The sequence below is a fragment of the Numenius arquata genome, chromosome 1 (assembly GCF_964106895.1).
Source record: "Numenius arquata chromosome 1, bNumArq3.hap1.1, whole genome shotgun sequence".
In the NCBI taxonomy this organism is placed as follows: domain Eukaryota; kingdom Metazoa; phylum Chordata; class Aves; order Charadriiformes; family Scolopacidae; genus Numenius; species Numenius arquata.
Genome location: NC_133576.1, coordinates 11,944,603 through 11,958,059, shown reverse-complemented (window position 1 = coordinate 11,958,059; position 13,457 = coordinate 11,944,603). Strand labels below are relative to the sequence as shown.

Sequence of the window (13,457 nt, the reverse complement as noted above, 5' to 3'; positions counted from 1 at the left end):
TTCTAAGCTGCATCTTTATTCTCCTTTAACAAAATAAAACTTTATATTAAAAAAAAAAAAAACTAACAGATATCTATCAGCCTCTTAAAACCACTAGCAACCACACTAACCACTGCCACAGAATCTGATAAAGGAGGAGGGAACATAGATTTTGCCAGAACTCAATGAAGCTTTCTTTTACCTGAGATACAAGAAATCTCAGCTTTTATTAACATTAACAAAAAAGCCATCCAGAGCATTCACACACTTCTAGACAGAAAACCAATTCTGTTATCGTTCAGCCAGCACAAAGTCAGTTTCAGTGTGAGGGGACAAAATGTCTTCATATCTGTACTGATAAACTGTAAGATTAATTATTTTGAAATAACTAACACTTGTTGAGGAGCATTTAGCATAACACAGAATATCAGATGCCTACATAGTTATAAACCATCCATGCCCCCTCTCATCTGCTGAGAACAAGGGTCATTAAGGTTTGTCTTTTGTTATTAGATGGTTGGGGTTTTTCTTTAAAGAAAACTCTTTTCCTAGCCTAACAAAATACGTAATTGTTTTAATCAACTTTCCTAAAATACAAGGAATTGTTATCTTGGAATTCAGTCTCATATTTGTACAAGTAGAATTTTCAAGCCTAAGAGAATCAAGAAGCATTACAGCAGATAATTTCCCTGTAGCCCATAAGGAACACATGGAGAATAATTCTTTAAAAAAAAAAAAAAAAAAAAAAAGCAGCCACCAAAACTAAACCAACCTTCAGCCTGGAAAATGAACAGACTTGCAAGAAATTGCTTTAGGCTAGCTTAATGGAAAAAAACATCAGGAACATTTTGTTCAACAGTGTATTTGATTTAAAATAACATTAGACAAGCTGCTGCAATTAAAAAGTACAGGGTAAATAAACATATATTGCCATCACCATCTCTACCCAAGAACATAAACAAGATTTATCTTTTTTTTTTTTCCTGTTCTGGAGATGCAAACAGGGAAAAAATTCACTGGCACATGACACAAAATAGTCCACTTTGCGTAGTAGAAATAGAACAGAATATAATGTGGTCCTCTAAAGCAACGAATATCAGTACATATGGGACACTAGTAGATTGGAAAAAAAAAAAAAAAAAAGAAAAAACAGAACAGTATCAGCCAATAACTAGGTTAATGAACACAGCAGACAGACAGCCACCCTCAGTCTCTTGCCTCCCCCTGTTTCCTTGCTCAAGAACTCCTGTAACCCCAAGCATAGTCTCCTTGGAGTGAACATTTTTGCTCAGGCAAGATGCCCAAATTTTGCCTGGTAAAGAGAATCTACTTTATATTTAAGGAGGCTAAAGACAACTGTCCAATTTCAGATGATGATTGTATGATGGGCCTCTGGCAGTGATGAATCTTAAGATGTTCACTGCAGCTCCCTTTTGTTTCCTCATTAATCTTCACAGGTTCATGCCTTCCTCTCCAAAGGTCTTAAATAGCATTGCTTAGCTTTTTAAGTGTACGTGCACATAAATCTTGACAAACTTTGGGACACTCCCCCCTCAAAAGATTTATCACACTCCTTCCTTTAGCCCTGGCATCATCACCAAGCAAGTAAAATAAATCAGAGATGAACTTGACTGTTACTGAACTGAAGAAAAGCCCATCCATAGGAAGAAAGCAGTGTAGTTCTGAGGCTTTTTGTTGGCAAAACCCATATTAAAACTCCAAGTTTTCTGAGCCTCCAAAAGCAATCTGCGATGCAGCCTGCTGATCTCAAACACAACAAAACCAATGTGTTTCAACTTCAAGCGTCTCAGAAAAATTACCATTATCCTACACCCAAAAATTACCAAGTTCTGAAATCTTTCAAAGTCAGGAGTGACAACAATGAGCTTACATAGACATGCAGCACCTGCCTACAGAATAGACACTGTAGAACAGACTAGTTCGGAAGAACATTCAATTAAGAAACTTTTCTTCGTGAAGGATGAGCTATGCAAAGCACAAAAAAACCCCCTATGTTCACAGAGCCCACAAGAACTCTGCACTGTGCTTTCTCTCCTTTCCTTAGTTTTGGCAGTAGAAAATACAAAACACAGAATGAGGAACCTACCAAATAGACAATATGCAGATCATTCTCCAGAACAAAGCTTTTCATAGCTCGCTGCAGGTCAGCAAAGATTTCCATGGCTTCAGTTGGTGAAAGAGAAGAGGAAAGAGTAGCTGAGCCAAGATGTGTTGGATGATAAACCTTTGCTGTTAAAAAAAAAAAAAACACACGCCACAGAGAAACATTTCAGTGCAAGTTTATATCTTATTTTCAGGTTGCAATGTATTTTATAGATATCAATTCTACTAACTTTTCCCAACTGCCTTTTCAAGAAGAAATAGCATATCTCTCCATTCTGAAGACAGAAAAATGGAAACAATAAAAGTTTTAGACTTGCCTAAGTCTAAACTAGCCTTTTTCAGAAGCCAGATAACAAGCTTGAATCCCTTTTACTACTCAGGCTAACAGTTGTGATAGCTATTTGAAAAAAAACCAGTGGAATCCCATCTGCCAACCTACCTAGGATTTACCATTTTAAGTACTTCTTTCTTAGGAAGACCAAGTATCTCCTATCATCTTTTCACAAAAAGAGATGCAAGCAAACCTGTAACGGGGTTTCTTACTATTACTGTAAGAGTCTCAGTCATTTTAAGAAAAAAGCCAAAATCAGGATCAAGTGCAACCATGTACATCAAGCAGTTCTAGAAGAAACTTGCACTCTTAGAATGTACTAGTTCTTCAGAAAGACAAAAATCATAGTCTAGAGTTAATGTGCACAAACCCTGTAGTAAAAGTATGCCTTGTTTAGAGATTGGGAATTTGTAGACTAGGATGCATCAGTCTTAGAGGTGATGTGCAGAGAGAGGCCTTTCAAGAAGAACAAGTGCATGCAAAAAGTGTTAAAGCAGGTATAAAGACACCCTCCAGAAAGCTAAAATCTTGATACACATGATTCTTTAAAATAAAAACAAAAATGCTTGGAAGTCCTCACTATAAAGTTACATTGAACACCTACCCATCTGCAGAAGATTTACTGATTCAAAACTGCTAACTGCAATCAATGGGAAGAACACCAATGTTACCTTTGACATCATTGCCAGATTCCAGAACCTGAATGAATTCATTTTCCAGCAACCACGCCACACAAGCCTCAACAGGTCCAGTCTGCGCTTTGTCTTGTGCTTTCTCAATTCCCCACTTGCTTTCTTTCAAGCTGAATGCAAGAAGAGTGCAAGAAGCGTAGGTCTGCACATCATCTGGAGTGCTGGCCACTCCTCCAACTATGATCTGTTGAAGAAAACTGTATGTTATTGCCAGAGAAGCAGTAGGATGGAATATCAGATCAGAGAATCAAATAGATTGATACATCAGATAGATCTAAGTTTTAAAGAACCAGTGCAATAGGGGAACATCAGGCAAAGCAACTGCCAACCTTTAAGGACTTTTCTTGGCAAGAAGTTAGACTTCTTAGGTAGAAGTAAGAGGAGTAAGCTATGGGAAAGAATGAATTATAAAATATTATTTTGATAGCAAATATACACATAGTAGCAATTTAGATTTGAGACTAGCCCTAGGCATTTTGCTTAGCCAACACTGTGAAATACTTTTAAAAGGTTAGAACACAAACTGCAATTTTCTGAAGACAAAAAGCAAACAAGGAAGAGTTCTCCTAAGGCTTTTCAGCATACTGAAGTTTTCTCTTAATAAACATGAATGCTATACCCCATCATTGTTTTGCTGATTGAGAGTGATCTTTTTTCCCTTGGATTTTGTTTTAGTTTTGTTTTTCACATAACTGCTTTTTTCCTTGTGAGTCATTTCTATGCGTGTGTCTTCCTTGAGATAGCAAGGTCTTTAATTAAAAACTTACTTTCATGGTTTCAATGGATTTTTTTCATGCTATAAAGCAATACCATATTTTATATAGCTCTTATGCAGAAAAATACATTTAGAAATTTCATTGGTCTCCTAAAAATTCAAAATCTATGGAATCATAACCAAGTTCTAAGTACCACAGCGGCTTTCACAAGACAGTAGGAGTATTAAAGCAAATGTTTGTGTATTTAAAAAGTCTAAGCTCAGCTCAAGCCCAAAATCAACTCTGGAAAAGGAGACAGGCTCACTTATGTGGAACAACACCCTTTTGGTCCTTTTTACTCCTGTAGGAACCCTATAGAAGAGAGCAGGCTAGAGGGAGGGAATTGGGTACCACAGCTGTTTGTTCACCAAAATGCATTTACAGAAGTTCAATCATTTCTGTGCAAAAGAGGTAGGTAAGTTCAGGGGGGAAATAAGGGACCCCACAATGTTCTACAAATGTCATTATGGCCCAATTCAGTCTACAAAGCCTCCGGGATCAGTAATTTACAAGCATCTCCCAGTTAAGACTGTCACGTCCCACATGAAGAATTAACTTATTTCTGCCTGCAGTTTGAGTATATCTAAATGCAAAAGCAAAACTTAGTAACCCTTGTTTGAGCGTGCTCACGTCCTAATCTGCAGTAAACAGAGACTGAAACATACCAAACAAAATGCTGAATACTGAAGCAAGCTGGCAGACCCAACTAATTTTCTTCGGAAGCTGGTTGGGTTGACAAGGGAGGAAACAGAACAACAAGAAAATGCAGAGAAAATCTGAAGAAATTTTGATGGTGTCACAAAAGAAACCATCCTACAATTACAAGAGTGCAAGCACAGTTTTAATCCCTCTCCACTTGTCCTGTACCTCAAGTATTGCTCTTTTCATGCTAGAAGCAACACCTTCCCCTTCTCTTCTAAGCAAACAGCTGGAAACAGGCTTGAGAGATCCCTGAAGTAGAGCAGTTCCTTTTGATCTTTCTGAGGGCTTACAAACTAAAATGCTCTCACCTATAGGAAAAGAAAAAAGAAAACAAACAAAAATCAAACAAACAAATACATTAATGATCTTAGTATTGTATCCTAGCACTGTAATAGCTACATACAGTTGATCAAGGACGTATTTTTAAAAAAGCTGAATAAATAAAAAGAAGAGGCAAAACCTTTGTAATCTTGAACAGTATATATCCATTGCTATGTAAGAACTCCACAGATGCATAATACTTAAGAACTAAAAGCAGAGCAAACTTGAAAGTTACATTAGGCTGGTCAGGGTCTTGCCAAATCAGCTGAAGAGCTTCCATAGCCTCTCTGTGCATCTGCTTTGCTGCTGAACCACTCTCGCTTCTTGTTCTGGAATTGACTGGAACTATAATACACAGTGGCATCAATTTTTCCTCTGCACTACATTATTAAGCTGAAAAGATTCTTAAAAGCAAGAATAAAACATAAAAGCTGCACAGCACTTTGACAGTTTAGGTCAACCAGCTTCCACTCCCGAAATGAAATAACACAGGTACCAAAGTAGTTTAGAAATCCAAAGTTAGTAATCTAAGTAACTCTGCATTCTCTGAATATATTCTCTGTGTGTATATATATATATATATGTGTATATACATATATATACATACACATAAAATCTTAAGTACCATAAATGCTTTCCACTGAAAAGTACATCTGAATATAACTTTCCTTAAAATTCTCTATCAGACATTTTTAAGTTAACCCCTAACTACTGAAATTCTGTGGGAGACAAAAAAGGTTGCAGAGCCATGAAAACAAAGTAAAAATAATGGGCCAATTCCTTTAATGAGATAATTACAGACTACCCATGGAAAATGCAGTGCTCACATAAAGGAGATTTTTCAACAAAGACATTAGGTCCCTGAGAGACCTAGCTAGTTAGAAGCTTTGCCAGTTGGCACAGGATAAATGAATTATGGGCAGGACAAGCTTGCCTTTCACTAAGAAGAGAGCATTAGATCTGGATTAGCTGGACAGTAAATATTAGCAGGTTATCATAAACCTATCATAAGACATAAGTGCACATAGCCTGGACACCAAGGTAATTTTGTAGCGAGTATCTTCATAAGATCCTAGCTATAGTAATGCTACAGTAATTAGCAAATCCAGAGGTAATGAAAACACAACTGCACTTAAACACAATGATCAGAATACATACCACAAATGCAGTATAGGTGAGTAACTGCATACAGCTTAAACACGATTACATAAATTACAGAATGAAAGACATGCTCAGAGGATGCGTCTCTGGGATTTTTTTTATCCTGCCAGGTGAAACTTTTGACATCTGTTGACCATGTACTTTTGCCAGAGCTGAGAGTACAGAAGATAAACTGCCTGTAAGCATCATTTTGTGAATTTTGACTTTAGCAATAAAGAACATTCACTCAGTCCATATTTGGGTTCTGATGTGACCTACAATTCCTTCTGAAAACTTTGACTCTTCAGCGTGATAAATCTAACAGAAGACGGGGATCCGCTTGGCTCTACATTATCTGACAGACATTCAAGACTTGGGGGAAACCCTTTCCCAAGATGGCACTGAGAACTTAAAGCCAATAAATGCAACCTCGTAAACAGTAAAAAAAAAAAAAAAGAACTAAGCTATTCTAAGATCTCTTAGTGAACATTTGAAGTAGGAGGGGAAGTCAAGGTTAACATCAGACTGGACAAACACCAGAAGACTCTGGCTATCTAGGCATAAAACTCCATTAAAAGCAAAAAAGGTTCTATTATATTTCTCGGGTTTGTTCAGCAATACTGAACAGCTTTACCTATTTCACCTCGGGAACATGGTGGTTTTGATGAATGCAAAAATAATCCAATTTCATTTTCTAAAGTGATGTTTTTAAATTGCCATCAAATCAGAAAAAAAAATTAAAAAATCAAAACCTGAGACAATCCAAAACTACAATTTTGGGAGGGGAGGAGGACATCAACCCAACAGCATTTATCTTCTGTCAGCTGAATTTCATACCCACATAAGGCTTTTTTTCCAGCTGAAGTTGCTGTCCTCCAGTCTCCTCCCTACTCTGTGAAAGAGTAGCAGCTGGTAATGTATCTTTATGTTCTCATCCAAAAGACTCTGTAGAGTGGAAAAAAATGGTACATTCATGTAGCTCATCAGCATAAAATCAACTGCTTACTGTGCAAACACAGTCACGTCAGAACTGTCAAAAAAAGAGTACTAATTATTGTAACTTGAAGGGGGAAAAAAAGAAATTTAAGGAATAATGTAATTTTACACCCGCCAGCTACACTCAAATGACAAAGTCTGGAAAATTTCAAAATATAGCACGCAGCTGCCCTTTTCTTTAACACATAGGGATAGTTCATAGAGATATAGGTTGCAAAATGCTCTGTTGCTATGCTACTCCAGCAAAAATAGAAAGTTAAATGTAAGAACAGTTTGCTTACATAGGGTTCCAGCAACCACCAATCAAACCATCAGTAGGGCAAATCCCACTTCCCGCTTCTATTGAACTTCTTATTTTCTACTGTGTTTATAGTTTATAATATAATTTTTCCAAATATCACCCATGAAGATAAATTTCCATTGCAAATTAAAATAACAGGCAGGATTATTTCGTTGAACATTGATCAGTGCCCTGTATGCATGAGGACACCATATTATCTATGAATTACTGTTCATATTTCCCTCTCTCTGTTGCATTACTACTTTCGAGATCCATAAAAGCTATGTTTAAGTTTAGTGAAAGTTTAATAAATCCAAATCAGAACTTCAGACAACAGAAGAAGTTTGTCAAATTATGGTTGTAGACTTTAAATGCATTTCTTACATTTTAGGCCTGTCCAACGAGAGTTTAGTGTAAATTTTCTCACTGAAACTGTAAATGCTTTAGTAAACTGACCATGGATCACAGAATTAAGCCAAACGAACAACACAGCCTTAGAAGCTAAGAAGAATTCAAAGGAGAAAATAGCCCATTCCTGAAGTAACTGACATGTAAATACCAAAGTAAGTTTCATGCAGTGAAAAGAATCCCCTGGGAATTACAATTTTTACCCCATTAATACCAAACAAATTCATCTTGATTAACTTAATCATACTGAATTCCAAAGGTATTCATCATGATTAGTCACTAATTGCGAAGCACTGCCCTGGATTTAATCAGGTTAACACCATTCTTAGAGAATGTTAATAAAGCCTCTGCTTACCCTCTGTGTCTACTCCTTTCCTGCCAGCCCTTCCAGCCATCTGCTTGTAAGTGAGAATGTCCAGCAGTTTGCCACCAAACATGGGAGTTCGTATAATCACTCGGCGTGCAGGCAAATTCACTCCAGATGAGAGTGTGGAGGTTGCTGCTAGGACTCTAATCAAGCCCTGGCGAAAGGCTCCTTCAATGATGTCCCGTTCATCAAAAGTAAGACCTGAGTAGAGATGACTTTTAGCAAACTTAGTAATGGTGAGACTGCATTTAAGAGCTAATAATTTTACTGTCAAGCAAGTGGAAGAACAAACAAACTTAATGAACGTTCATCTTTCAGTGTTAGGAACTCGACTCACAGCACTACCTCAGCTAACTTCTTTCCAATCACAAGTGAAGCAAAATTTCACCATTAAGTTTTCATTGTTCAATTGACAGTAATAGTTATAAACTAGCTTTTTTAAGTTGCGTGTACACATTGTAGCAAGATGAACAACTATTTATTACATATCTATAAGCACTGCAAGTAAATAAATAAATAAATAAAATAAAAAGAAGAAAACTGCATGTAACAAACACAGTAGGGATCTAGGATTTCATCAATTGCCATCCTGACCCTGGAATCCTTCTTCATTACTTCCATTCTAGGTTACAGGTCTCATATGTATCTTTCTACATTTCCTTGAGGGCTCCAGGCCAATTTTATTCTTGAGAAAGAAATACACGCTCTGTAAGAATTTGGAATTATTCTCCCTACATATTTAATTCCATAGCTACTGCTCTCTTTTCCAGAGTCAGTGCTTTCTTTCAATGGATCAAGGGGTGACATACAATATTACCTACTTAAGTAAGTAAAAAAAAAAAGAACTAGCCAGAAGCGCTCACAGCACATGCTACTTTTATTTTTATTTTCGTTGTTATACTTTTTCTATTTACTCATCTATTTCAGTATTAAGTTCATAGAATCAGAATCGTCTAGGTTGGAATTTTCACTGAATTTCACTGAATTTTCACTGAATTTTTAGAGTTGGAAGGGACCATAAAGATCATCTAGTCCAACTCCCCTGCTGAAGCAGGATTGCCCAAAGCATGTTAGAGCATGTTACTCAGGACTGCATCCAGGCAGGTCTTGAAAATCTCCAAAAAAGGGGACTCCACAACCTCCCTGGGCAGCCTGTTCCAGGGCTCCGTCACCCTCACCGTAAAGAAGTTTTTTCTCATATTTGAGTGGAACCTCCTATGTTCCAACTTGTGCCCATTGCCCCTCGTCCTCTCACTGGGAACCACTGAAAAGAGTCTGGCTCCCTCCTCCTTCAACCCACCCTTTAGATACTTATAAGCATTGATAAGGTCTCCCCTCAGCCTTCTCTTCTCCAGGCTAAAGAGTCCCAGCTCTCTCAGCCTTTCTTCATAAGGCAGATGCTCCAATCCTTGAATCATCCTCGTTGCCCTTTGCTGGACTCTTTCCAGTAGTTCCCCGTCCCTCTTGAATTGGGGAGCCCAGAGCTGGATGCAGTATTCCATTTGTGGCCTCACCAGTGCAGAGGGGGAGAATGACTTCCCTCGACCTACTAGCCACACTCTTCCCTATGCAGCTCAGGATTCCGTTGGCCTTCCTGGCCACAAGAGCACACTGCTTGCTCATTGTCATTTTGCTGTCTACCAGGACCCCCAGATCTTTCTCTTTGGAACTTGACTCCAGCAGGTCCACACCTAACCTGTATTGGTGCCTAACATTCTTCTTTCCCAGGTGCAGGATCCTACACTTTTCCCTTGTTGAACCTCATGAGGTTCTTCCTTGCCCAGCTCTCCAGCCTGTCCAGGTCTTGCTGGATGGCAGCATGGAAGGGACCTTTAAGATCATCTAGTCCAACCATCAACCTAACTCTGATAAAAAAATTGAAGAAAGTTGAGGAAAACTGCTCTGAAATACTCTGGCAGTTTTAGGGACAACTTGAAAATGCCTGAGCTGCAATCAGGTAATTTTTCAGGCATTTCACACACACAAAAACCGTTATATTTAAAAAGTTGCTGTTATCCAACATGAAAGAGAGAAAATTTATCATAACAGTTAGTGAATTAAAGTCTTCAGCCACAATAAAATAATTTCAAGTTAACCTCTAACTGTGAGATTCTCAAAATACTTTAACTCAGTCGTAAGCTACAGAAGGCTTCAAAAAACAATTGGTAAATTGCTGGTAACTGCAGCAAAAAGAACCCGTATGATTTGACCATTAGAGAATTCAAGACCAAGACATTCAGGAATACCTGCATGATGAAATCCCACTCCCCATGGCAAAGTACGTTGGAGCACTGAGTCCAAGCCTGAGACAGAACGCTTTAGCTGATCCAGAACCTCTTCAATCCCTTCTCTGTCCACAACAACTGGGGCAAGGGCTGAGGGTTTTGCAGAACCTTGAGAGAGAAAATATTTTTATAGTTTCTACTAAAATTATTTTTCCTTAAAGGCACTGTGCATACTACAGTCTTCTATTAACTACTTTTCTCTTACTCTCAGCCTGTTGCAAGCTGTAGAATTCCCTGGCAATGATGTCTGCCAGCTTCTCACACCAATTCTTGGATGGACAGAAAAGCAGGACTGAACGGCCATCACAAACAGTCTCATAACACAGGCTCACAACATGGTCTTCATCTCCCTGAATGGAGACAAAATATTTTCAATGCACTCTCACACTGAATGAAGTTTGTAAATGCTGTCATTCTTCTGTATCACAGTAGGAATCTTCTACTTCAAGTTAGAAAGAGGAGCAGACAAAGAAAATTGAGCACTGTTATCTTAGTTACTGTTTGCTTTAGGAATTCCAAGCACTAGCATCACCATATTGTAGAGGGCAGACCTAGACCTACCCATGAATAAACCTAAGGTTTTACATTTTGCTTTCATAAATCTGTTTCTGAATGAAAGTCACACAGCGCACAAAAAAAATCACTGCAACCTCCATGTCATGGCTAAGAGTAGTGCGGAAGAATTAGGAAGTGCCCCAAGGGAAAAAATCACTCTACAGTATGTAATGAAGACTTATCAAGTAGGATATTTGAACTAAAAGCATGAGATGTAACAGCCTGAGCATCCCAATAAGATGCACCCAGCAAGCACTGTTGACCAAAGACTACAAGTGTTCAGAGCACAGTGGCAGGCTTTTATGGATACTTATATAGATGTGCATTCAAAACCGCACTGTTTACAGCTCGCCTTTTTGGTTTTAAGATCCTAAGAGAGTTCCTGCAACTGATCTCTTTTGCTTGGCTAAACCAGATTCTCTTCCAGCAAGCAGGCCAAAGGAGGAAGAGAAAAGTTAGGTGTACAGTAAGAAATAAAAAGCACTAAAATGCAAATAAAGACAAGGGAGCAATGGCAAGAACTGCATATACAAATCAAAAGCTCAGTAAGCATTCAGCCAAATTCAGCAGAAGTGGTGAGGTCATCAAGTTCCCTTTTCTGGTCCAGTTTGAGGCACAGAAGTCTGAAGGTCCAGTAAAAAATTTCAACCCCAAGAGAATCACCTGGTCTTATAAAATAAGCCAACTCCCTTAAACTGTTGCATCATAAGCCTAGTCAGTTCTTTCTTTCACTTAATTTAGTACCTATCCAAAGCAACTACTTGAAAAAATACTGAGAAAAGGAGATGCAACATCACCTTCTCAATATGACCACATAAAAGCAAGCTTCTAGATAGTCTTGTCACAAACATTTCCTTTTGTTTCTAGGATCCTTTTTCTTTGCTGTGCCACCATGCTACCGCTAACAGAACATTTGTGCACAAGAACTGGGTGCAAAATATTCCAAAATATTGCTGTCATTCAGCCAATATTGTCCAACTACTACACTAGTATTTCACAGAGCAGTTGAAATGACTGGGGAGAGAATTCACCCTTCAAAGGCTCCACAGAAAAGGAACCTACAAATAAGAAGTGCACATTTCCCATTCCTACCCATTTGGTTCTTCCAAATCATTATAGTACGTTACCCTTTTCATATCCTTTTCAAGTGCGCAGAAGTACTAAAGACTGAAATCAGATTCAGAAGAATCAGGATGGACATTTGCCTTCTAGTCACTGACAAAAATAGATCATTTAGCAGTTTAACATAAGCAGGTTCGATACCAGATGTTAATGCAAATACATTCTCCTGATGATTAATGTAAATTCCTTGGCCTAACCAAGAAATACCTTCATTTATGAAAGTGAAGTAAATTACAGGACACAAGATAGGGTGGTGGGTAAGGGGAGAATCAAGCTCTTTCTACCTGTAAAGTGCTCAGAAACAAGGTAACTGCAAAGTCAACTTTGTTTTCAAGTCACTTCAAGATTCAAGAAACTTCAAGAACTTCATGAGTGTGAATGTGTTCAGGTTTTTGTTTAAATCAGTAGAAGACAAAAAAACCCTCAATTTTGTTCTCAGTTTGAGGATACAATCTATGACGTAAACAATGAAGTCAGGAATGTAATCTACTAAAAGAAAAATTAAAAACATAGCAGTAGCTGTCTTTTTCATTTTAGCTGTGCAAAAGGTCCTATCCCAAAGCCACCGCTCAGAGTTTGGTTACCTTCAGTTGAAGCTTGGGCTGGAATTCTCGCACTAAATTCATGGAGGAGTCATAAATGTTGCTGCCAATTTTCACCCACTCCTTGAGGGGCACAGGGCGAAAATCCGTACAGTATAGCTCTGCATCTAACCATGAGGCTAGGAGTCCCAAGTTAGGGAGGGTAGCACTCATGCCTACTATCTGTATCCCACCAAAACCAGGACTGGTCATCTTCTCCTGTCTGGAAGTGGTTAAAAGAAAATGAAAGTTAGTGACAACACAGGCTACTATTCTGGAAAACAGGATTCAGAAAAAAACTAACTCAATCTACTTCCTGCCAGCATCTAAAAAACAGAACTATTTTTTTCAGCTTCTTGACAAAGAAACAAGACATACTCTCCTCTTAGCAAACACAATGTCAGGTTATATTTTGATAACAAGATATTTCAACTTTTTATCATTTTGAACCTAAACTTTAAGCTTCTTTAGGTAACAACAGCAATAAAGTAACTGCATATTTGGAGAAACTGAAAACAAATATATAAATCAACTACTTCCTTGCCATTATCAAAACATGGAAATAAAGGAATGGTTCAGTCTCCACTGCAGTCTTTCTAAGCTTAAATGCCTTCATTAAAACACTTCAATTTGTTTCAATTTCAGGACAAATAATACTAGACTAAGGTCTTCCTAGAGTTGGGAACCAAAGCCCTTAGTTCAGCAAAGACAAAGCAGCTTCAGTTCTTGAAGTGCTGAATAGCAGCTTCCACTAAAGGCAGTGAGAAGTAATGGGCACTTAACAGACCTGAAAACACAAACCATTAATTTAGATACCCA

At 38.0% G+C, this 13,457-nt stretch overlaps 1 protein-coding gene across 1 annotated transcript in view; it reads right to left on the bottom strand.

Moving 5' to 3' along the window:
• POLQ (DNA polymerase theta) overlaps nt 1-13,457 on the bottom strand; it is a 57,779-nt gene that overhangs the window by 30,691 nt on the left and 13,631 nt on the right. The window contains exons 6-12 of the mRNA XM_074146395.1: nt 12,642-12,861; nt 10,586-10,730; nt 10,342-10,488; nt 8,084-8,296; nt 4,749-4,891; nt 3,106-3,310; nt 2,087-2,229 (exon numbers count right to left, since the gene is read on the bottom strand). Coding sequence (XP_074002496.1) covers nt 2,087-2,229; nt 3,106-3,310; nt 4,749-4,891; nt 8,084-8,296; nt 10,342-10,488; nt 10,586-10,730; nt 12,642-12,861 — 1,216 coding nt within the window. The remainder of the gene's footprint in view (nt 1-2,086; nt 2,230-3,105; nt 3,311-4,748; nt 4,892-8,083; nt 8,297-10,341; nt 10,489-10,585; nt 10,731-12,641; nt 12,862-13,457) is intronic.